Below are 26,257 nucleotides of genomic sequence, written 5' to 3' on the forward strand. Positions count from 1 at the left end.
TTTTGATACTGGAGAGTATGAGTCCTAATTTGTTTTTTTCCAAGATTCTTTTAGCCAATCTGTGTCCCTTGGAGTTACCTGTGTATTTTAGAATCAGTTTGTTGATTTCTGCGGAGATGTTAGCTGGGATTCTCCTAGGGGGATTGCACTGAATCTGTAGATCAATTTGGGGAATATTGCCATCTTGATAGTGTAAGGTCTGTTCATCCAAGAACATGGGATGTCTATTTAAGTGTTTAATTGCTTTTAACAGTGATTTATAGTTTTCCGTGTATACATGTTGGATTTCTTTGTTACATTTATGAGTATGTTACTCTCTTTGATACTTAGTAAATGGAATTATTTTATTAATTTCATATTCATATTGTTCCTAAACATTTTTCCTACTATTTCTAATTTTATGTCATTGCGGTAGAGGAACAAACCTTGTATATTGCTATTCTTTTAAATTTGTCGAGGTCCGTTTTAGGGCCTAGCACATTGCCTATCCTGGAGAATGTTCCATGTGCTTAATAAGAATATATATTTTATTGTTGAATACAGGTTGTTTTTTTTTTTTAAACGAGCTCTTCTGTTACCCAGGTTGGTGTATTTGTGGCTCACTTTGACACAGCGAGCATGTGAAAAAATTATGGCTCATTGTAACCTTCAACTCCTGGGCCAAGCAGTCTTCCCGCCTCAGGCTCCTGAGTTGCCAGGACTACGGCTGTGTACCATCGTGCCTGGCTAATTTTAAATTGTTTTGTAGAGATGGATTTTGCTATGTTGCTCAGGCTGATCTCGAACTCCTGACCTCAGGTGGTCCTCCTACCCTGGCCTCTCGGCAGTGCTGGGATTACAGGTGTGAGCCATTGTGCCACGCCTAGTTCTTTAGATATCTGTTTGATTTAGTTGGTTTATAGTATTGCTGAAGTCCTCTTTCGAGCTCATGTCTAGTAATTCTGTTCAGCTGTGTTTTTCTCTTCTGTTTTGTGTGTATGTATGTGTGTGGGTGGGGGAGGGGGGCAGGGTCTCACTGTTGCCCAGGGTGGAGTGCCATGACTCGATCTCAGCTCACTGCAACCTCTGCCTCCCAGGTTCAAGAGATTCTTCTGCTTCAGACTCCTTAGTGGCTGGGACCACAGGCATACACCACCACGCCCAGCTAATTTTTGTGTTTTTTGTAGAGATGGGGTTTCGCCACACTGCCTAGGATGCCTTCTGTATTTTTTTAAACACTGAGCTCTGGGTAGGGGGTGGAGGAGTGGGAATAAGTTAGTAACCTGAAATCCTTTCAGCTTGCATCTCTTGGCATGGGCTCACAAGCCAGCGCAAGGGTGATTAGGGCCCCAGTATTCTCAGTGTGGCCCACCCAAGGTAGAGCCTTCTTTAAGCAAGTAAGGGTTGGTCAAAAGATGGGAATCTCCACTTCTCAACCGCAGTCTTTCGGAACTTAGCCACAGAAACAGGCTTCGGGAGCAGGATGAGAGATGCTGATGCCCTGCTCTTTCTGGAAAGGAAGCCCTCTGACTGAAGCAGGATAGAGAGGGAGCTCTGTGTTTCTGGCTACAGCAATCTGGAGTGGCGTCAGCCTCACTGAATTGGGAGGTTGGAAGGAGGGATTGATCTTGGTTTAAATAGTCTCTCTTGTGGAATTTGTGTAGGCGTTTCTTCATTTGCCCTTTGCCATTAGGGCCATTTGTAGAGACTTTAAGTGGTTGTTTTTAATAATTTTCACTGGGGAGAAGGTCAGTAGAACTTCTCATGCTGTGATGCCAAAAGTCCTTGTTTGGCTTGATGTTTATCTCTTACAGATTGGTCAGACTTTTGCGTATTCCTCAGTTTAAATCCCAAAGGGACCCATTATGCTTCTCTTGTCTGTTACTGCAATCTGTATTGGGCCCATTAAGCTCTTTCGTCTCAGGGAGATTCCTGTGTGTGTGTGGATGGGTGAGGTCCTTTGGGTCCTGCCTGTGGCCACACCTCCACAGAGAGCAGCCTTGTGTTGCTTTCCTGAACAAGAGATTCTTAGCAAGCCAGTTGTGGATATTTGGGTGCATGCCTGTATATTAACAGGACGTTTAGCGTCTTGGTTACTGAGCATTAAATGAAATGCTAGTAACACATCCTCCTTATCGTTGATGACCAAAAACAGCCCCTTGAATTTCCCACTAACCCGTTGGGTGAAGACCCAAAACCGCCGTTGGGTTGAAAACACTGAAATGGACAAATGAGGTGTAATAAACGTAAGAAAGGAAGCAAGAAATACTCAACAATGTAGAAAATGAGCGATTAAACTATAAATAGGACGTTTATAAGAATGGCAACGCAGCTATTGGAATTGTTTTCAAAGAATAGTGACATGGAGAATTGAACATGTTACTTGTGATGCAGCATTTTTTTGGAGGGTGCCACTTCCTGTTGGCGGGAAACCTCTGGGGCCAGCAGTGTCCCTGCTTGGGCCTCGCTGGGCTCCGGTCTCACTTGGACTCTCCCTGCCCACTCGGCCTGGCAGGCTGCACTTGGTTTTTGCTACCGGCCTCTGCCAGCAAGACAGGTACAGAACGGCAAGAGGTGTGGGAATGAGCCGAGTGCAGGGTCTGAGTATGGTCACGGCACACAGCCAGGCAGGTCAGCTGCTGCAGCAGGCGGGCAGCTCCAGGCACTGACACAGGTGCCGGCTCCGTGCGAGGCTGCAGCTGGACCCAGTGTGCCACAAGCAACTTCCATAGAAGGCGCCAGTGTCCAGACTAGGGGGATGTGGTGGTGCCTGAAAACTCAGATGCCAGGAACTGCAGAGCCCCAAGGGTATCACAGCTCGGTTGTTCCCACCGCCCAGGGCTTGGCAAGCAGGTGCGTGTTACAGCCCTGCTTTGGAGAGTCCCGAGGTCTGGGCTCTCGAGAAGCCCTACAGCTCTTATTCATTCCTGCTGCCCACAGTGTTAGCGAACGGTGGTGTGTCACGCCCAGCAATTTCTTCTCCCCCATTGCTGGGTAAGCAGGAGGGAGGGGTACAGTGTTACACCCCTTTTTGAGTCCTCCATTTGGTGGGTCCCAAGTGCTTTTCCTGCATCCAAGAAGAATGAGGTTACACGGACAACTGAGAGTGAGCAGGGTGGAGAAGAGTTTTATTGAGCGACGGAACAGCTCAGCAGAGAGGGGACCTGAAGTGGGCAGCCCCTTCCCAAAGGTGGGTTGTCCCCAACTGTGGCTAACTCTGGAGTTTTTATAGACTCAGAATTGGGGAGATACGGGCTGTAGGTAGCCTTGGGAAAGGCAGCATTTGATTAGTTAAAAATTAGTCTTATTCCGAAAGAACCACTAAGGAAAGAGCAGGCAAACGGGAATAAAGGTTCTCACTCCGGTCATGTGCTCTAGCAGCTCAGTTTACTGCGTTTAAGCTATGTTTGACTTGAAGGTCATGTTTCACCAGGGACCCACCGCTATCTGCCTAGGAATTTGTCTGCTTCCTGCCGCTATTACTTGAAAGATACAGGCCATTATTGTGATTCTAGGTCCTAGTTTAATTGTTTTAAAATAAATTTACACAGAGAAGAGATTGAAGGGACTAAAATGTAAATGATGGTGATCTTTGGGTGTGATTCGCATTTTTTTTATTTCTGCAGTGCTTATTAATCTTTCAAATCAAAGGGAAAATAATTTGGTAGAATACTATGGCATTTTATATGGTAACCCATTTTTATAAGCATGCAACAGCTAACTCAAAATGTACTAAAAAATTCAAAATTTAGAAGAACCTTGTGAAGAACCTTTTCATGTAAAGATAAACCTTTCTTTACTAGCTGTTTTTTTCCTTTTTAAATTTATCTTTAATATATATTCCCTTACTAAAAAATTGTAACTATTAGGTATCAAATTGTCTTTTCCTCGTAGATTAGTTGGAAGGATACATGGAAAGGTAGTTTCTTAAATTTGAAGGAAAGGTATTGAAGTTTAGATTTCTCAATCCAGAAGCCTGTAGAAGTTTTACACATCTGTCTTTGAAGATTTTGTATTCCCAACTACCCCTGTACCTCATGTGCAGCCCGAGATAGTTGACATTTATTTCTCTGTCCCCAACTGTGTTATTATATGGTTTCCAAATCAAGTTAATTAAACTTTTTTTTTTTTTTTTTTTTTTGAGACACAGTCTCACTCTTACACCCTGGCTGGAGTGCAGTGGTGTGATCTTGGCTGACTGCAACCTCCGCTTCTTGGGCTCAAGCAATTCTCCTGCCTCAGCCTCCTGAGTAGCTGGGACTACAGGCATGCGCCACACACCCAGCTAATTTTTGTATTTTTAGTAGAGATGGGGTTTCACCCTATTGGCCAGGCTGGTCTTGAACTCCTGACCTCAGGTGATCCTCCCACCTTGGGCTCCCAAAGTGCTGGGCCAACGGGTGTGAGCCACCGTGCCCGGCCAGATAATTAAACCTTTAGATTGGAATGCATTTCCCAAAAAATTGGCACTATTGCTTAAGTTTATTTAATGTGTGAAGATTTATTATTCATGTCTTTCTGTAAACATTTTTGAATGTTGATTGTTTACTAGGCATAGCAATGCAAACTTAAAACTTTAAGATGTCTGTGTGGGTGCGGCAGACCTATAAATAGGTGACTACAATACAGTGTGTCATTGTAGCAAGGATACATACCAAGCACTGAGAGGAAGGGAGGATGGGCTCAGTAGCCATGATATTTCAGCTGACAGGAGGAGAGACATTGCCAGTTGGAGAAACGGGTTAGGGGTGGCGGTAATTCTGTCTAGCTAGAAGAGCAATAGATACAGGGCCTAACATTAAGAAGGACTTGATATATTTCAGGAGTGATTGTTGTGGCTAGAAAATGGAATAGCTTAATGGAACGTGATGCTGAATAAGTAAGTTTGGGTTAGATGGCTTCACACCTTTTGTGGTAGGACAGATAGGGAAGAAGGGGGAAAACTCTCTAAAAATCTTTTTGAATAGTCATCTCTGGAAATGTAACTTTTTAATAAAGCAGTTTGAGCACCAAGCGGAGGGTTGGCCGTCAAATGTGACCTAGTTATAACTAGTTGCCAATTCTAGTTTTTGTTATTTTTACCATATATTCTTTTAGACAGTATTTTTGCCAGTTAGCTGTGTGGTTTTGTTTCAGCTGGTTTCTGTTTCATGGAAAATGTATCAGAGGAAATGCATCAAAGGAAATGCATATCTTAACATATCCAGAAGCCTGTAGATTTCATCTGTGTATAAAAGTACCCTCCCGAGTGTCCCACAGGAAAAAATGGAGTGTGAGACATTGAGGAAGATGTTGTTTGGAAATGGAACCTGGCTTCTCACGGTTTTTTGACTGTGAGCAAAGCGCAGTGGGCCCAGCCATCTGCCCTTGAAGTCAGTGACAACGCCGTTAGCTCCAGCATTACTTGAATTGAGTAAAGATGGCAGTCTGCTCTTGTTTGGATCTTTCCACCAGGGGGCTGTGTTAGTAAAAGGAAAGCATCCTTATGGGGAGGACATCAAAACAACTAAAAGATTTGTCTTGGCCATTGCTGTCCTATATCTTATTAGTTCTTTTGATTCTGTCTACATTTTCCTTTGTTTTTGTTTTTAGTCTTTGTCTCTGATTCTAATAATGTTTAATGCAAACATTATTTTCCATTTGTTTTATGTTGAGCGTTGCTTGTGGGGTTTCTTTTTCATTTTGGTGAGTATATTTTGAGTGTCTTTTTTATGCCGCAGGTAAAAGATACATTTTTACAGAATAGCCTCGGATCTTAAGGTCGGTGTATCAGATAAATGTAAATAAGTGTGTAAGTCACCTTTCAGTGAAATGTGAGCGTACAAGATGCCATGGGGATATGAAGGGAGGGAATGGCTAACCAGGTCAGCAGCCGTCACAGGATGTATTTGAGTTGAGTCTTGAAGGGGGGAGTGTTTTGTAATTAATAATTAATGAGATTGTGTTATTGATGGTACATAACATTTATTGAACGCTCACAGGCTCTGTGCTAACTGCTTTGCATGCTTTTATTCCTCAGAACTGCCCTCTACGGTATAGACACTATTCCTAATTCCATCAGATCAAGGACATGGAAACTTTGAAGAGTCAAGAAAATGTCCTTGATCACGTAGTAGAAAGTAACAGAGCTGGGGCTTGGACCTCAGGTCTTTCTGACTCTAAATTCCACGGCCTTAACTGTCACATTGTGTTGCACAAAGTCCGTTCATTCTACCTAGAGAGAAAGATGGAAGAGACCTCAGGAGATGAGTATTTTTGGCAAGTTTTTAGGCATGAAAAAGACGAGGTACAAGAAAGATATTCTTGGTAAAGGGAACAGCATTTGTAAAGGCGCAAAGTTAGTAGTTCCACTCTACTGAAACTGGAGTAGAATTTCTGAAATGTGGTCAGAATCATGTGGACCCACATGTCAAAATTCAGATTCTGTGACATGTTTCCCAGATACACTGAATTAATATCTGTAGGTGAGAAGCACCAAAAGTTTGTATGGTTTTCTCCAAAGTTCCCCAAGTGATTTTTGTGCATACTGAAGTTTGGGAACTGCTGCTGTAACACATAGGGTTGATGGTGAGTGGGAAGAAGTGAGTCTGAAGAGGTAGGCAGGAGTTTGCATCATTATCATAAAATCCTAAACTTTGCTGGGAGGCCAAGGCAGAAGGATAACTTGAGGCCAGGCATTTGAGAACAGCCTGGGCAACACAGACTGTCTCTACAAAACAAAAAAAATCCGGACGTGGTGGCGTGTGCCTGTAGTCCCAGCTGCTTGGGAGACTGAGGCAGGACGATCGAGTTCAAGGCTGTACTGAGCTATGGTTATGCTAGTGCACTCCAGCCTGGGTGACAGAGTCATACCTTGTCTCAAAAAGACAAACCAAACAGAAAACAAGCTTTGTGTAGTTTTGTTGTTGTTGTTGTTACTCATCAGGAGTGCCTTTGTTTCTGACTCTTATTCTAAGATCAACTTTTGATAGACAAGGCACATTCTGGTTTAGAGCTTCACTATATTAAGTGTTTGCTTGGGAGTTTCTCGGTGTTGCAGCACTCCAGGAACTACGTGGGATTGACAGCATTGTTATTTTACTGCAGGGTGTCTCAGATTCTTTCGTGCTCATTAAACTAACACGCACTGACAAAGTCCTGTATGATAGTTTCAGCTGTGTCTTCTGGAACTCGGGCCTAGTGAAACATGCTTTTGGACATGCTTCTGTAGATACTTCCTCATGGAATTTACTGTGTGGCTTAGTGGTGAGCGTTTTTCCAGTTTATAATGGTAGAGTAGTATATACAACATCAAGTACTTTGAGTTTGACACTTCTGACCAGTCAAGAAGAAACAAAGTGTCCTGAGTTATTTGGGTCTGTACAAGTTTCCATTTGACAATGTAATACTTTGAATACTTTACAAATTATTATTTGATTTATAGCAGTTTTATTTACTTGGCAGTTTAAGAATGTCAGTTATCTCTCTGTGTATTGTGGCCCTGGTCGTCATAGTGTGGTTATTCTTTGTATACTGAGATAAACAAGATTGTTTATTATGATAGATAACCAGTAGTTGTTTATAACTGCAGTGTGATTGATGGCTAAGGAAGGAGGTATGAGGCATTATAGATGTTTCTTTTTCTTTCTTTCCTCCTTTTTCTTTTTTTTTTTGAGACGGAGTCTTGCTCTGTCACCTAGGCTGGAGTGCAGTGGTGCGATCTCGGCTCACTGCAGCCTCCGCCTCCTGGGTTCAAGTGATTCTCCTGCCTCAGTCTCCCGAGTAGCTGAGACTACAGGAGCGCGCCACCACACCCAGCTAATTTTTTGCATTTTTCATAGAGACAGGATTTCACCGTGTCAGGCAGGATGGTCTTGATCTCCTGACCTTGTGAGCCACAGCACCCGCCGGCATTATAGATGTTTCTAAAGCATCTAAGGAGCTTCTGACTGCTCGATTTCTTTTACCATTACCACTAGGAAATGTCTTACATTATTTTAAAAACTACATTACATGTCAGTTTCAACTGTTGATTTGTTGTACTCATGTGACTTTTAAAAAAACTGTCTTTTGGATTTTTTTAAGCTTGCAATTTAATTGCCAAAACCACTCTAAAAACTTTAGATATTGTTTTGATAACTTTTAAGCTTAACTGTATAATTTCCAGCATACTCATCCCAAATTCTGTGGTGTTGTCGTCTAAGTGTATTCTTTAGCTTGAGTGTATCAGACTAGTACTTTTTTACTGCAGTTATTTCTCCCCTTTTTTGCCCTGTCGTGCCATACATAATGCTGTGTTTTCATGAAACTCATAAAAAATTCATGAAGATTCGTAAATTTCACAATCATTGTCTTATGCAGTGTCCTTGTAGGGGTTGTTTGTTTTGGAATGCCACACCATGCATCAGGAAACCTGGGGTAGAGTATAGCGGGTGAGTTTTAGATGACTGCCCAGTATCTCTCACTTCTTTGGGAGTGACTCCCAGTGCTGTGCCCCGATCCAGCTGTAACCGATTGAGTCACAGTTTCTGATATTGCCTTGGCCAGTTAAGTCGTCTCTCTTGGGGATTTATAATTTAGGTTCTAGACAGTTTATAGCTGAGTCATGTTACTGATGGTACTCTAGTAAAATGATCCTTGAGTTCCCTTTTCTAAGCTCTCTGTGCTGCATTGGTACTTAACCTTCCCGAGTGTTTAGTCATTCAACTCACTTTGATCCTGAGAAGATTGTTCTTTTTTTCTGGACTTAGCTAGAGATGATTTCTGTTGTTTCAACTAAAATAAATCAAGTCACACATAGACATGGCCTTAGAGTTATGTGATGGGTTTGTCATGGAGAGCATTCCAAAAGCCAATTGCAATTTTCCTTTTTGCCTTCTGCTTTAATTGCCACTGCTGGCACTGTATGCCTCTCCCCACCCTCCCATCTTAACTCAGCCATCACAAACTCCATGCAAACACGCCTGTTGTCTGCACACCCTTTTTTTTTTTTTTTTTTTTTTTTTTTTTGAGATGGAGTCTCACTCTGTCACCCAGTCTGGAGTGTAATGGTGTGATCTTGGCTCACTGTCTGCACACCTTTTTTTTTGCAACTCAGTTTCATATAGATGCACTTCCAGTGCACTTTTGAAATATTGTACTTTGTGAATAGTGCATGTTACACTATACTGTTACGGTGTGCTTGGCTGGCTCCTCATTAGCAGCTCGTAAGGTCAGGCCCTGAGACATACTCAGCCTGGTGTCTTGGCGTCTTGCACATAGTAGACATGAAATACATTCTTGTTGGATTAATTTTTCCTCATCTTATGTTATTCCCACTTAACGCCTTTATTACTAATTTAACAAATACACATTGAGCATCCCTTATCCAAAATGCTTGGAATCAGAAGTGTTTTGGATTTAGAATTTTTTCGAGTTTTGGAATATTTGCTTATACGTAGTGAGCTATTTTGGCAATGGAACCCACGTCTAAACATGAAATTCATTTATCTTATAGCTCGAAGGTAATTTTATACATTATATTAAATAATTTTTCACATGAAACAAAGTTTGTATTAGGTGCTTATGTTTGGAATTTTCCAGTTGTGATGTCATGTCAGTGCTCAAAAAGTTTCAGATTTTGGAGTTGTCTGAATTTTCAGATTAGGAATGCTCAAACTCTACCTAGTGTGTGTATGTACTGGAGAGCATTCTGCACTCTGAGGATGCCTCAGGAAAACAAACCAAAATATGTCTGCCTTCCTAGAGCTTACAATCTAGATAGTTCAATTTTCCATCTGCATTCTTTTAAATTATGAAGTATGGCTAAAGTAAACTTTAGGCAACATACAGAGTATTGTACTGTAATTGTAAGATTCTATGATATCTCTCGAGTCCTAATACCGTTTTAATAGATAAGTGCCTGTTTCAGTGGGATAATAGAGCTTGTGACTGACAAGGAATCCAATACAGTACTGTGCTGAGTGCCCGGTGAGAACTCAAGAAAATGTATTTAGGGATTTTGAAAAGTTTATGGTTTTGGAAACGTTTCTGAATGCTATATTTCAGTGACTGTGTATAGCTTTGACTCTTTCTTTGCAATGCTGTGCTGCCATAATGGTGATAAAATGTTTAAAAAACTCTTCAAACATTTGCCTTGTAGGCTTATTTTACAATTTTTCATATTATTTTTGAATTTGTAGACACAGCATACTTGGGTTAGTAAAAGTATGGGTTTTATGAGAACATTTTCATGCCATTTATTCTGTCATTGACAAGAATTATCTTGTCACTTAACGGTTTCATAGCATGATGTTGGCCATAGGTATTATTTAAAGGCTCTTTGGTCCCTTGAAAATAGTCTGTGGTAGGTTCACATAGCTTCAGTCATGTATCTAACAAATATTTGGCTCAGTAAATTTTTAGAGGGAATACTCAAACATGGAAATACTTTCACTTTTTAAGCTAGAATATTGTTACCATTTTATTTAAAGTTGAGCTACCAGATGGGAGACAAAATTCACTGGATCCTAAAACACTTGTTAGTATTTTGGCATGTTTAATTTTGTATATTTTTCCTCTGCATTTAAAAAATCATAGCTATAATATGCACATATCAAGTTTGTGCCCCAGAGCATGTTTTCAGAGTAATTATTTCAAGTAACATTATGTGTTGGTGTAGTTAGATGAATCACGTTCTCCCTAAAACTTAAGCTTTCTTATTTCTAGGGTTACTAAACACAGGACCATGACTACTGTAAGCCTCAATTTTGTTATCATGAGAAGTACCATAGGAGAGAGCCTATTGTGGTACTGGCTCTTACTGGCTACTTAGGAAATGTTAACTCCTCCTTTCTTTGTTTGCTTAAATTATCTTGGGAGAAGGTGCCCATATGTTATTTGACCCTTTAAATAAAATTAAATTTTATAGTTTCTTTTCCCTTAAATAATTTTAACCTTGGCCGGGTGCAGTGGCTCAAGCCTGTAATCCCAGCACTTTGGGAGGCCAAGACGGGTGGATCACGAGTTCAGGAGATCGAGACCATCCTGGCTGACACGGTGAAACCCCGTCTCTACTAAAAAATACAAAAAACTAGCCGGGCGAGGTGGTGGGCGCCTGTAGTCCTAGCTACTCGGGAGGCTGAGGCAGGAGAATGGTGTAAACCCGGGAGGCGGAGCTTGCAGTGAGCTGAGATCTGGCCACTGCACTCCAGCCTGGGTGACAGAGCGAGACTCCATCTCAAAAAAATAAATAAATAAAATAATTTTAACCTTATAAAACCCAAGAATATGTCTATGTAAAAGAACTTGGTTACATGTTTGCTAGTATTTCTTTGAAAAATGGAGTTATTTATTTTTATTTTTATTTTTGACAGAGTCTCACTCTGTCACCCAGACTGGAGTGCAATGGCACAATCTCAGCTCACTGCAACCTCTGCCTCCCAGGTTCAAGCAGTTCTCCTTGCCTCGGCCTCCTTAGTAGCTGGGATTACAGGTGCCCACCACCATGCTCAGCTAATTTTTGTATTAAAGAGACAGAGTTTCACCACGTTGGCCGGGCTGGTCTCGAACTCTTAACCTCAGGTGATCCACCACCTCGGCCTCCCAAAGTGCAGAGATTACAGGTGTGAGCCACCACGTCTGGCCTAGTTATATTTTTACAAAACAGAAGTATGTATGAGAAAATTCGCCTTTTAAAAAAAAAAAAAAATCTGGCTCTTTGCAGTCAGTTTTCTATAGTAATCTGAGAGCATGCTTTACAAAGTTGTTTTAATGAAGGCTGGTTATATTTCCCCATTCGGGGATCCAGATAAAACCATTTCACAGATTGGCTTTCTGTAGGGGTATTTCTATATAGGTATAGGACAAGAATTCTCCATTTAGGTGCACATATTCTCATATTTTAAAAAATTGGCCGGGTGCGGTGGCTTGTGCCTGTAATCCCAGCACTTCGGGAGGCCAAGGCGGGCGGATCATGAGGTCAGGCGATCGAGACCACGGTGAAACCCCGTCTCTACTAAAAATACAAAAAATTAGCCGGGCGTGGTGGTGGACGCCTGTAGTCCCAGCTACTTGGGAGGCTGAGGTAGGAGAATGGCGTGAACCCAGGAGGCAGAGCTTGCAGTGAGCCAAGACCGCGCCACTGCACTCCAGCCTGAGCAATAGAGTGAGACTCCATCTCAAAAAAAAAAAAAAATCACTGAAAAAATTTAATGTTTTACTATTAAAGGGTTTTTTGTTTGTTTGCACTTTCCTAATTTTTTTTCACTTAATTTTTCAGAATGAACCTAGTGATCGAGAAGATGGCCTCACCAAAGGACATCATGTGACAGACTCTGAGAATGATGAGCCCATAAATCTTAATGCTAGTGACTCTGAAAGTGAGGAGCTTCATAGGCAAAAGGACAGCGACTCTGAATCTGAGGAACGTGCAGAGCCTCCCGCAAGCGATTCTGAAAATGAGGATGTCAATCAGCACGGGAGCGACTCTGAGAGTGAAGAGACCAGGAAATTACCTGGGAGTGACTCTGAAAATGAGGAGCTTCTTAATGGGCATGCAAGTGACTCAGAAAACGAAGATGTTGGGAAGCACCCCGCCAGTGATTCTGAGATTGAGGAGCTCCAGAAGAGTCCTGCTAGTGACTCTGAAACAGAAGATGCTCTAAAACCTCAAATCAGTGACTCTGAGAGTGAGGAACCCCCAAGGCACCAAGCCAGTGACTCCGAAAATGAGGAGCCTCCCAAACCTCGAATGAGTGATTCCGAAAGTGAGGAGCTTCCTAAACCTCAGGTCAGTGATTCGGAAAGTGAGGAACCCCCCAGGCACCAGGCCAGTGACTCTGAAAACGAGGAGCTTCCCAAACCTCGTATCAGTGACTCCGAAAGTGAGGACCCTCCGAGGCACCAGGCCAGTGACTCAGAAAATGAAGAGCTTCCCAAACCCCGAATCAGTGATTCAGAAAGTGAGGATCCCCCAAGGAACCAGGCCAGTGATTCTGAAAACGAGGAGCTACCCAAACCCCGAGTCAGTGACTCTGAGAGCGAGGGGCCTCGGAAGGGACCTGCCAGTGACTCAGAAACTGAGGATGCGTCCAGACACAAACAGAAGCCAGAGTCAGATGATGACAGCGACAGGGAGAATAAGGGAGATGATACAGAAATGCAGAATGACTCCTTCCACTCAGACAGCCATACGGACAGAAAAAAGTTTCACAGTTCTGATAGTGAGGAGGAAGAACCTAAAAAGCAAAAACTGGACAGTGATGAAGATGAGAAAGAGGGTGAGGAGGAGAAAGTAGCGAAGAGAAAGGCGGCGGTGCTTTCTGATAGTGAAGATGGAGAGAAAGCATGTAAGGAACTACCTCGGGCTGTTTATCAGTGGCTTTATTCATTGTGTGAGCTTGTAACTGTGGAACGGTGTATCCTCTTGGTATGTCAGATCTGTAGTCTGTTACTCAGCTTAATATTCTAAAATATCACTAGGACACTCATTTCCCCTGGTTATCATTAGCTAAGCTTAATAGTAAGTTTCCTTTGAGTTCTGTTAGCATGTATTAATCTCTGACTGCCTCAAAGTGATAAACCACATGTCAATAGGAGTATAAAATACTCAGATTTTTTTGTTTTAAACTTAAAGAGGTAATGTTTCAAAGAAAAATGTTTACGTGAAAACCCCTAACTGTATTCAGTGTGAGCTGCGGGTCTCTTTGACACTTAGTTCACTAGATCCCATCCAATCAGTAACTGAGCTCCCACAGGTACGTCTTTTCATTTGTTAAACCTTGTTGAATATTCAGATACAGGGAAACTTTGAGGCGATTCTATTTAGAGACACCATCTCTCTCTGGAGTGTTTCAGTCTCCGCCACTACCTAAGACTCCATTTTCACAGATAGTAAGTTTTACTTGTTTACTTTTTTATGAAACTTATCTTTGGAAAAGACATATTTCATTATAACCTGACAGTTCTTATAGGAGAAGGAAAAGGTACCAGACATGTTGCCGATTTGTTAAGGAAGATGGGAAATTTGAAACTGACCAGCAATGATAGAGGAACGTGGAGATTATTCCTAGAAAGAAATATGTAGTCCTTTTTAGTTCAGTTGCTACTAGGCAGCATAGAAAGGATGCCAATTTTGCCTGTCAATCTAGTTTTAATTTTCTTGATTCCCCAAAAGGAAAGGTAACTGCTTTTACGTTGATGATATCTTTCTTCATCTTTTGGCCACTTTTTCTTAAGTAAAATAACAGAAAATTTGTAAGATGACTCTAAATGAGCCATTTAGTTATTTTAAAAATTCTAAACCATGTGTCAGGAGGCCCTTTGATTGAGATTTTTTTTTTTTTTTTGCCGCATACTGCCATTTTAAAGCATCTGTTATGCTTGGTAATACAATAACCATGATAAAATAAAATTAATGATGATTTTCTTTTCAACAGCAGCAAAGAAGAGCCGTGTTGTCTCTGATGCAGATGACTCTGACAGTGATGCTGTATCAGACAAGTCAGGCAAAAGAGAGAAGACCATAGCATCTGACAGTGAGGAAGAAGCTGGGAAAGAATTGTCTGATAAGAAAAATGAAGAGAAGGATCTGTTTGGGAGTGACAGTGAGTCAGGCAATGAAGAAGAGTAAGTGACAGTGTAACATGAGTTTTCAGGGGTTCTTAACTAGGCAGTACAGAGGGGTCTGTGTTGTAATACAATATGTCCTACCTAATTGCATGTCTTTGAGGATTTAGTATTTTAGTTCCTGAACTGAACACACTACAATGTGGGTGAATCTCAGAATTCATCTCAGAATTAACATGTTAAATGAAAGAAAGCAAAGAGGACATATGTGATTCCATTTACATGAAGTTCAGTAGGCGAAATTTATCTGTGGTGTTGGAAGTCAAGGTGGCGGTTGTCTCTAGGATGTTGAAATTCGGGGACCAGCTAGAAGGGGCCATGAGAGAACTTTCTCAGGAGGCTACATGAGTGTATAGGGTGCTGGTTACATGAGTGTATACGTTTGTTAAAACTCATTGAACTGGACACTGAAGATCTGCACATTTTACTGTATGTAAATTCTATTTTTAAAAAAATGGTTCCTATGCAAATGAGAAGAAAGCAAATGAATGTTTTTATATTTGTCTACTTTCTAGAAATCTTATTGCAGACATATTTGGAGAATCTGGTGATGAAGAGGAAGAAGAATTTACAGTAAGTATAAGATGGAAATATTTCCTCCTTGGCTGTGCTTTTTTTGTTGTTTTTATGGCAGTGATGTAATTATAGATGATTCTAATAAGTAGGATGTATTCAAGAGAAAAACATCTTTGTGATGTATTCAGGAGAAAAATCTAGAAGAGCGATTCAGGAAGTAAAATGAGCGGGTATATACAAAGGCATAAAAGGAAGCTAGTGGGCAAAATTGAATTAAGGGGGAAGGGACACATTGAAACAAAGAAAGGCACTTAATAATGCTAAAGGGCAAGATTCACAGTAATTGGGGAACTTCCGATTTTCACAACGGCATTCTGGGTGATTGGGCTAACCCTTCTGCCAAGCACAACTAGAAAAGCTAGACAAAATATATAGAAATCTGCTCATTATCTAGGAACAAAGTAGCAAAGAATTACTAAGCCAAGAGAAACCTAAAGTGGTAACTCAGTGTTTAGAAGTGCTTTTTCTGTGGGGGTGTTTACCTGTCAGGCCAAGAGGCTACTCATATTTTTGACAGCCTCAAGACTTGGGGATAAAATTTAGAATTCGGGGCCTATTGAGGTTAGGGGGCTTTGTAAACCCCATACTCTGGATTGAGACTTCAGAGAGCAGCACCATTGGGTTCAAGGGGAAGTAAAATAGCCTTTGCTCAGATTTTAGGCCATCTTTGAATCTTCTGGCAGACTAGAGAACCTCAGTCTCAGAAATAAGATGACAGTGGTTTAAGTTTTTCATATATACAGTACAATATACAAAAATAACATTAAAAGGAAACTAGTAATGACAGACGATAGAAATAGACTTAGAGCCCTAGATATAGGAATTTTAGATATCACCTTAAATATGTTCAGGGAGATAAGAAACAAGATTAAAGATGTCAGAGCAAACAATTTAAAAAGGAGAAGGCAAATTTGGAAAAGAACCAAGTAGAAATTTAGAACTATAAAAATACAGTAACTGAAATTAAAAACTTGGTGGACAGGTAGGTGCAAGTAGCTGGTAGTCCTAGTTACTCGGCGGGTAACTGGGAGGGTAGTTGGAGCCCAGAAGTTCGAAACCAGCCAGGGCAAAATAGTGAGGTCCTGTTTGAAAAGAAAAACAGGGCAGGAGGGAAGAAAAAAACCAGAAAACTTAGTGGTTGAGTTTAACAACAGATTAGACATACTTGAAAAGAAAATTAGTGAACTGGAAGATAGGTTAGAAGGAGGGATCTAGAATGAAGCTTTGAAATACACTGTTATAGAAAAAAGTAAAAGACATAGACTATATATGAAAAGTTTTCACAAAAAATTGGAATAATGAAAGGAGAGGGAAAATTACATGTATAGCAGAAGCAGTATTTTAAAAAGAAATGATACCTAAACCATAGATTCTAGAAGTTCTACACATTGCAAGGAAGATAAACAAAAAGAAATCTACACCTAACTACATCATAATAAAACTGCAAGAAACCAACGAAAATAGGAAAGTGTAAAAGCCACAGGAAAAAAAATACATTCAGAAAAGTAACGATTAGACTAACAGCTGACTTCACAACAGAAACAATAGAATCTACTAATGGCAAACCTAGAATTTCGTTAAATTTAGCCAAAATACTTTCCAGGAATGAAGATGAAATAAGGAGGGAATTAATTAACAATGTACCAGCTGAAGGAAATACAGAAGGAAAGAAATGCAAGAAAGAATGATCTCAGATGGAAGGTTAGAGATGCAGGAGGGAGAAAAGAGCAACAAAAGTATGTGTATAAGTCTAAATGAGTATTGACTATACAAAATGAAATGTGTTTAATGTGGAATATATATAAAATGAAAACATGACAGCAGTGAATTGGGAGCATACGTGGAATTGAAGTGCTTGCAGGCCTTTGCGAATGTCTATGAACGTACATTAGTAAACTGATAAGTTAGGGTGCGTGTTGTAGTCTCTAGAGTGACCACTAAAGACTAAAATGGAATGCGTAATTTCTAAACTAATAGAGGGGGGAAAAAATGGAACAACTAGAGCTAATCAGTCGAAAATGAGCAGGAAAGGAAAAGAACGATAGGACAAGGGACAGTTAGAAAGTAGAAAGTATTACATGGTAAAACAGTAGATTTAAATTTTGATAATATCAGAAATTAAATTAAATGTAAATACTGAATGTTCCAGTTAAAGGACAACAATTGCCAGACAGGATCTTAAAAACCAGCCAAATACTGTTTTCAAGAGATTTGTCTGAAACAGAAGGTAAAGCTGAAAATAAAGGTACATGAAAAGGGACTTCATGTAAACATGGACCAAAAGAAAACTGGTGTGGTATCTATAATATTTTAAAAGAGGGAGGTAGACATTAAGGTAAAAAAAAAAAAAAAAGTACTTGAGATAAGGAGGTCACTTTATATCGATAAAAAGATTTTAAAATTGTTTGCACCTAATAACATGACTTTATATATATATGCACACATAAAAATCAAAAATTGATAGAACTGAAAAGAGAAATGGACAAATCCATAATCTAAGAGAAATGTAACTGACAGAGGAAGCAGACCAAAAAAAACAGGGACGAGTCTCTATATAATCCAGATATAATCATTTTTGGCAGTTACGAATGTTAAAAATACCTTTCATTTTGTTACTTCTTTTTCACTTTCTTAATGGAGTCTTTTTTTAAAAAAATTTTTAACTTTAAAATTTTTTTAGAATATCTTAAATTCATTCCTTTAACATGGAGTCTTCTGATGAACAAAAGTGCTTAATTTTAGCATAGGATCAAATTTACCAATCTTTTTCTTTATGGTGAAAACTGAATTGTGCCTAAGAATTTTTGCCTGTCCCCAAGGTCATGAAGATACAAGTTATCTTCTAGAAGCTTGATTATTTAGTCTTTCACATTTAATTGTATAATTCACCTAAAATTGGTTTCGTATGTGATATGAGGTAAAAGTTAAGATTTTTTTCCTTATCTGGAGTATCCAGTTGACCCAGCACCATTTATTGAAAAGATCATCCTTTCCTACTATTCTGTAGTGCCATCTTTGTCATATATCAAGTGTCTGTATATATTTTTCAATCTGTTTGCCACTCAGAAACTTAAAGCCTGCTTAAATAGTTCTTGGGTTAAAAAAGCAATACTTATTTTTAACCAATGCAATAGAGAGTGAAGGTAGATGAATTTAGAATCAAATTCAGGACAATAGTGAAATAAGAAAGTAAGCCTAAGGAAAATATAAAGGAAGAATTGATTCAACAAATGTTTCAGAGACTGCTTGGACACTGCCTTCATGGAGCTCATACTTAGTTAAGCACCGTATTGTAAGAATAAGGTATACTTACCTATTTTGGAGACTTAACATCAACTTGGTTATAGTTTCAGTTCAGTGAGAAAAACAATATACTAGGTGAACCACTGAGAAAGCCTCTAAGTGTAACACAAAAGGTAGACGCCATAAAGAAAGGACTGGCCATTTCATTTACATAAAAATGAAAAGTTATGCCTGGCAAATATTAGCATAAACAAAAACTGTACAAATGTGGGGATTGTACAGTTCTTGTCACTTGTAGAGGGCTATATCTAATTTTCAAAGAGATTTTACATAGTGATAAAAAGATGAACAGTCCAGCAAAAAATGCGCATGGGATATTCAGAGTTCACAGGGAAAGAATGACACATGGCTTTGTAAACGTGAAAAAATGCCCAACGTTACCCCCATAGTAAGAAAATGCAAATAAAACTACCCTGAGATTTGTTTTTCCGTCCAGAGATTGGTGGATATCAGTGTTTGATAGCCTGCTATAGTAGTGAGGACGTAGGGGAACAGGAGTCCTCATGCTTGCTGGCGAGATAATTGGTATAACCTCTATGGAATACAGTTTGGCAAGTATTTCGCAATTTCAAATACGTAAAACTGAATGTGACTAGGCAAATAAGTGAACAAATCGTAGTTACAGCCATATTGTGAAATAGTCTAAAGCCTTGAAAAAAATGACAAGACTTAATACTGACATGCATTGGCCTCTAGATTCTTTTCTTAAATTTGGAACATGCAGAGCATTATCCGTACCCACTCTGAATAGTATGCTTCCATTTGTATAATAAGAGAGGGTGCGAAGTATGTGTAGAAGTGCTTATATAAACGTACATTGTTTCTGGAAGGAAACGCAAGAAACCTAGTAACACTAGTGGCTGGAGAGGGACCTTTTGTTATGTACCTTTTGATATCTATTGAATTTTTGTTCTTTGTGAATGAATTAATTTAAAAATGCAAAATACTAAGAACACTTAATACAGAAGAAAATCTGTAAGGAGGTTGTGATAATTTTGCATTTAGGGTTTTAACCAAGAAGATCTGGAAGAAGAAAAAAGTGAAACACAGGTAAAAGAAGCAGAAGATTCAGATTCTGATGATAACATAAAGAGAGGAAAACAGTAAGTTTGTTTTTAAGGAATTTGTTAAAGAGAAGTTAAAAAATCAAGGTAGACACTATTAAATTTTCATTTTGGTTCCCGATTAAGTTTAGGAGTGGATCTATTCCTGTTTTTCTCCATTTACGGTGTTGTCAGTGAATTACCTGCTGTTGTTACTTGTTTTCATTTAGCCTGTGCTTAGATGTCTTTCTTTGTGGAGTTGTATTTATATGGCACCAGACTTAATTTATGTTTCACCAAATAAACTCTTATGAAAAATAACCTAATTTTAAAAATACCTTTTTGAGAGAAAAGCTGATTTTATGGGGCAGGGGAAGTAAGTCTAACATCTTAACTACAAAATATTACTTGACCATATTTCACTTACTTTTGTTGAGCTAGTTGGAATCTATGTTCAGAAAAATCTGATATCTTAAAAGATGTTATACAGTAATAGAAGGATTAGTTACTCTTTCCAGTTGTAAAGATGTTTTTAAAAAGTAGTTTCATTTTGAATTCCTAGCGGCATGCAGTAATTAAACCGAATGAGTCTGGTAGTACTTCTGGAAATTGAATTGATATGATAGTGGCAGAGATTAACTTCCTCTTTTTTAAGTGGAATGATTCTGAAGAAAGCCATAAAGGTTTGAGGTGCTTAGCAAGCCTATAGATTTCCATGTGTATCTCTCATTATGTTTTGAGAGTTATACTTCTTATCACTGAAAAGCGGCAGCTTATTTTTCATTTTTTCTGCTCATGATGTATAAGACAACAGCATTCAGATAATGAACACCTTCCTAGTCCAAGAAAGGGCGGTGCCACTAAAGCTGAATGAGTCCCCTCAGTTGGAACTTAAAATGTACTTTCTCAAACCGATAGATGCAAGTGTGGATATACTGCATGAGAAGTTCCGGGCTATTAGTGATTTACATGTGTATATATATGACAGGGTAGTACAGGAATTGAACATAAAGTCTAGGATCAACTGTTCTTTTAATAGCAAGTTGTAAGTACAGTCATGCGTCGCTTAACAGGATATATTCTGAAAAATGTGACATTAGGTGATTTTGCTGTTGTATGAACATCATAGTATTATGCAAACCTACATGGTATTGCCTACTACCCACCTCAGCTGTATGGTAAAGCCTATTGCTCCTAGGGTACAAACCTGTGGAGCATGTTACTGTACTGAATGCTGTAGGCAGTGGTAACACGATGGTATTTGTGTATCTAAACATAGAAAAGGTACAGTTAAAATACAGTATAGTTGGGCGTGGTGGCTTATGCCTGTAATCTCAACATTTTGGGAGGCTGAGGCAGGAGGATCACTTGAGGTCAGGAGTTCAAGACAAACCTGGGTGACACATAGTGAGTCCCTGTCTCTACAAAACATTTAAAAAATTAACCAGGCATGGTGGTATGGGCCTGTAGTCTCAACTATTCAGGAGGCTAAGGTAGAAGGATGAGCCCAGGCGTTTGAGGCTACGGTAAACTAGGATTGTGCCACTGCACTCCAGCCTCGGTGACAGAGCAACACCCCAACTCTTTAGTGTGTGTGTGTGTGTGTGTGTGTGTGTGTGTGTGTGTGTGAGAGATAAAATATGGTACACCTGTTTAAGGTACTTGCTATGAATGAAAGCAGGACTGGAATTTGGTCTGGGTGAGTGGTGAGTGAATGTGAAGGCCTGGGACATTACTGTACACTACTATAGGCTTTATAAACACTGTACACTTAGGCTACACTAAATTTACAAAAAATATTTTTTTTCTTCAATAAAAAGTTAACCTTAGCTTACTGGATGGCCACCGTCGTATTCGCAGTTCGTCATTGACCGAAACATCGTTATGCGGCGCATGACTGTACTTGCACTTTTAAAAGAAGGTAGCACTTCATTGAGTTAGAATTAAGAAATTTGGTGTTATTAATTGTGGTGAAAGTAAATGTGTATTTAAAAGACAACTTGTATTTCACTTGCTTTTGTTTACTGATTTAGTATGGACTTTCTGTCGGATTTTGAGATGATGTTGCAGCGAAAAAAGAGCATGAGTGGCAAGCGCAGGCGGAACCGTGATGGTGGCACCTTTATTAGTGACGCAGACGACGTCGTGAGCGCCATGATCGTCAAGATGAACGAAGCTGCTGAGGTGAGTTGTGTTGCTTCTAGGTTCACCTTCTTTTCCTCCCACTGAGTTTATTGGATGCCCTTTTTTTGATGCTTAACCCTTAAATGACAGTTAAGATGCTTTGCTTTTTGTAATAAAGCATTTACTGTTCTAAATTTTAATCATGGAAATATTTTAATTTTTTAGTCACGTGTTTAGAAAAAGTGAAAAGATGAAATATTCAGTAAAATGAAACGTTTTAGGTGAATGGCTTTGCTAGTTTCATGGGGCATGGTTTTATTCTCAGATTTGGCTAGTTCACCACAAAGTTTAGTTTCTTCATATATTAAAGGTGTTACAAATTCATGTGTTGTTCTCTTGCTCCTGATCAAGACATGGCTTCTTCCATTGCATTGTAAAAATCTGCTCAACTTATAAAAATTGGCCCAGTAGTATGTTTAAAAAACAAGTTCAGATCTTTTGGAGACACTTACTGAGAGTTCAGCAGTGGATTCAATGATCTGTGTCTAGCATTTCTTTCAAAACAATTCAAGAATGGAGGAAAGTAGCTAAAAGAAGACTAGCCGTGTGTATTTAATTGTTGAAATGTATGCAACAGGCATATTATTCTACATTCTGTATTTGTAGACTTTGAAATTTTTCATAATTAAAAAAAATAGAAAAAACTGCCCAAGTAAATACTGAAACTCTTCTTTGATATAGTGTATTCCAATATCATATAACCTCACACCTGGAAAATTGTCCCTAGTATCATAAACCAAAATTTCCCAGTTGTGATTTGTACCTTTAATGAACTCTGAAAACTTGACAGTCATGCTAATATTCTAACTTAAAATGGTTTCTCTCAACTTGTAGTTGTTAAAGGCAATTCTAATAGTTTTGCGGGTTTGACTGACATAGATACAGAGCTTGGTGCTCTGCAAAAGATCCATTCTTAAGTTACTCTTTCTTGTAGGAAAAATTGTTTCTTTGAAAAACTGTTACTTTATTTTAAGGTTCAGAATTACAGTGAATTCAACATTAACAATGAGTACTGTTTTAAAAAAAAATCTTTGTTTTTTTTCTGAATAGGAAGACAGACAGTTGAACAATCAAAAAAAGCCGGCACTGAAAAAATTAACTTTACTGCCTACTGTAGTTATGCACCTTAAGAAGTAAGTGTTTTGTTTTCTTTAAAATGTCTTTTTCCTTTTCATGGAATGATAATTCAAATGATGTACTGGTGTTCTAGGAATACTAAATAATGATAGCCTTCTATCAGTTCACAGAAAGATAATGAATAAAATTTCCTAAATTATATTTCTTCATAAACTTTTATTAAACCTTGATGCCTGGTGCAAACAGAACACATAAAAAATTGATACTAATGAAAGAAAAACTTGGAAACTACTAATTTTGTGTGTTTTTGTTTTTGTTTTTTGGTAGAGACAGGATCTTGCTATGTTGCCCAGGCTTGTCTTGAACTCACTGGGCTTAAGTAATCCTCCCACCTCATCCTCCCAAAGTGCTGGAATTACAGACATGAGCCACTGCACCTGGCCCCTAATTTTGTTCTTTATAGACAGTTTTTGGTCTAGTAAAATTACATTTGTTTTCTCCGTGTGATGGAAAACAGTAAATCTTGGAAGACCCTACCTGAAGGCTGCATTGTCCAAGGCTTGTATGACTCTAATGGGTCACAATTATTGGTCCTTCTGAAGTAATGATGCCCTTTTTGAGTAGATCCTTGTTTCTAACTTTTTTCGTTGATTTGCTTTTTTTTTTTTTTTTTTTTTTAAATTAGAGACAGGATCTTGCTGTGTTGCCCAGGCTGGTCTCGAACTCCTGGGCTCAGGCGATCTTCCCGTCTCTACACCTGAAAGTCAAAGTACTGGAATAGGATTACAGGTGTGAGCCACCACGCCAGGCCCCGATTTGCTCATATTTCTGAGCAACCTTGCTTTCCCTTTGAACTAAGCCGTAGCCTACTTTTGATGACTGAGGAAATGTATTGGTGCATCAGTGAGCCACCACCAGCATGGCCTAGAGCGTCTGTAACTAGAAAATTTCTCCCTGTGTTCTAACAGGGAAAACTCTCTGTGGCGGGTTTTATGTATATAATGTCTTGTTTTCTATTAACATAACTGATTCTAGTACATGAAATGGAATTTAAGTATTATTTTATTGAGGGTGTTTTTTGTTTGTTTGTTTGTTTTTTGTCCTGCCAGCAGAGTGCTGGTCTCATTGGTGTCCTGCAGAGAATAGCAATTCTGGGTTCACCACCATGTACAATTTTTCAATAATCACTATTTCAATAGATTGAACATTATTTTTATTTTAGTTGAAATGATTGGAGTTAATTGTTGTTACTGTCTGTACCATTCATATCAGCATTAATTTATCTTGTGTAACTTGAGTTTGTTTTGTTTTCAGCAAATCATTTTTTGTCAGGTATATGCGTTTCTGGAAGATAAGAACTAAATGTCACACTGCTTTTGAAACCAGAATGGTGTTCAGTAAATACCAAATTTACATGAATAACTTTTTTAAAGCAGTTTTTAGAAACATCACTAACTATGTAAGAAAAGTCAGAAGATACAGTAGAACCAAGGTTCACGGAAGTTTTAAAGATTCTTCTTATTACCGCAGGCAGGACCTTAAAGAAACATTCATTGACAGCGGTGTGATGTCTGCCATCAAAGAGTGGCTCTCACCCCTGCCAGACAGGAGCTTGCCCGCACTCAAGATCCGGGAGGAGCTGCTGAAGATCCTGCAAGAGGTTAGAGGCAGATCATCTGACTGTTCTTCATTAAGTATCTGTTGTGGTCTGTGTGGTCATAACCTGTGTAGTTTACAGTGTTTGTATATGTTCTCTCTGCTACAGCCTGCCCGAAGAGGGGTTGGAAAAAAGGAACATATCTAGTAAAATGAGCGTGAAAGGGAAGACCTTATAAAACTTCATGTAACTATTGCATTGAAGGGAAAAGATCTTAGAGCAGCTGTGATGTGTCTGAGAAGAGTAGCACAGTAGTGGGCAAGTTCTGGGGAGACGTGACGTAGAATGAACACCAAATTCAGAGTCATAGGAACCTGCATTTGTATCTTGAGCTGGGCCACCTTATGTAGTTGTGACACCTTGGGTAAGCTATTTAACTTCTGAAGCAATTCCCAAGGAGCCTCCTATGCCACGCACTGTGCCAGGTGCTTTATATATGTATTGGTTCGTTTCTTCCTCACAGTAAACTGACAAGGTAGGTGTACTATTTCCATTTTACAGATGAGGGAATTAGATTCAGAGAAGTTAAATGACTTGTCAAGGTTACATAGCTAGAAGGTGGCTGTGTTTGGGTTCAGTCTTAGGTCTGTTGGATTCTGAGGCCTGTGCCGGCTCCTGTATTAAACTGCTAACCTCTAAGTATGCTTAGTTCATACTTTCTCACATTGTTAGGTTTTACTTCAACTCAGCTGTAATACTGAACTCTCAACCTTTTTTGTTGTTGTTTTTTGTTTGTTTTTGTTTTGTTTTGTTTTGTTTTTGAGATGGAGTTTCGCTTCTGGTTCCCAGGCTGGAGTACAGTGGCACGATCTCGGCTCACTGCAACCTCTGCCTCCTGGGTTTAAGCGATTCTCCTGCCTCAGCCTCCCGAGTAGCTGGGATTACAGGCAGCCACCACCACACCCGGCCACTTTTTGTATTTTTAGTAGAGATGGGGTTTCACCACATGTTGGCCAGGCTGGTCTTGAACTCCTGACCTCAGGTGATCCACCCGCCTCAGCCTCCCAAAGTGCTGGGATTACAAGCGTGAGCCACCGTGCCCGGCCTGAACTCTGAACTTTTGATGTGGACACAAAGTTATCTTTGTGCTCTATTTCTGTAGATCCTGAAAATGGAATTTTTTATTTGTACTATTGTGAAGGCGCCAGGTCTCTAGTATAGATTAGCAAGACCCCCAGCTTCTGAGTGATTAATGTGTGTGTATGTGTTTATGTTCCCCAGCTGCCTAGTGTGAGCCAGGAGACCCTGAAGCATAGTGGGATTGGACGAGCAGTGATGTATCTCTATAAACACCCCAAGGAATCAAGGTCCAACAAGGACATGGCAGGGAAATTAATCAGTATGTACATTTTCCTTTTCGTTTGCTGTGTTTATGTCTGTAGATAAGAGAGAGATGCGTATATATAAAAGCTGTATTTTTACTAGTATTTGTTTTGAATGAGTCAGTAAAGTGGAATCGAAAGTTTTGAATAGCTTCGTACAGGTACCAGCCTTTTCTTTTAGACTTTAAAAAAACAAAACAAAACAAACCTTCTCAGTATAATTAAGTATACTATTATTAAAAGTAGCAAGTAAGGCTGGGTGCAGTGGCTTAATGCCTGTAATCCCAGCACTTTGGAGGCTGAGGTGGGTGGATCACAAGGTCAGGAGATCAAGACCATCCTGGCTAACACGGTGAAACCCCGTCTCTACTAAAAATACAAAAAATTAGCCGGGCGAGGTGGCGGCGCCTGTAGTCCCAGCTACTTGGGAGTCTGAGGCAGGAGAATCACTGGAACCCGGGAGGTGGAGCTTGCACTGAGCCGAGATCGCGCCACTGCACTCCAGCCTGGGCAACAAGAGTGAGACTCAG

General features: G+C 39.6%; 1 protein-coding gene across 13 annotated transcripts in view; it reads left to right on the forward strand.

Moving 5' to 3' along the window:
• The window catches only part of IWS1 (interacts with SUPT6H, CTD assembly factor 1), a 101,076-nt gene that overhangs the window by 10,385 nt on the left and 64,434 nt on the right, over positions 1 to 26,257 (forward strand). For 12 of the 13 annotated variants that reach the window (XR_004176444.1, XR_004176443.1, XR_004176446.1 and 9 more), the window contains exons 3-10: positions 12,218 to 13,286; positions 14,376 to 14,565; positions 15,081 to 15,138; positions 19,450 to 19,547; positions 21,521 to 21,671; positions 22,722 to 22,804; positions 24,279 to 24,408; positions 25,627 to 25,744. Coding sequence is in view for 4 of the 13 variants with exons in the window: in XM_009185113.3 (XP_009183377.2) it covers positions 12,218 to 13,286; positions 14,376 to 14,565; positions 15,081 to 15,138; positions 19,450 to 19,547; positions 21,521 to 21,671; positions 22,722 to 22,804; positions 24,279 to 24,408; positions 25,627 to 25,744 (1,897 nt within the window). In the remaining 9 variants the exon portion in view is untranslated. The remainder of the gene's footprint in view (positions 1 to 12,217; positions 13,287 to 14,375; positions 14,566 to 15,080; positions 15,139 to 19,449; positions 19,548 to 21,520; positions 21,672 to 22,721; positions 22,805 to 24,278; positions 24,409 to 25,626; positions 25,745 to 26,257) is intronic. The other variant, XR_004176448.1, reaches the window with a different exon arrangement.

The sequence above is a fragment of the Papio anubis genome, chromosome 10 (assembly GCF_008728515.1).
Source record: "Papio anubis isolate 15944 chromosome 10, Panubis1.0, whole genome shotgun sequence".
Taxonomy (NCBI): domain Eukaryota; kingdom Metazoa; phylum Chordata; class Mammalia; order Primates; family Cercopithecidae; genus Papio; species Papio anubis.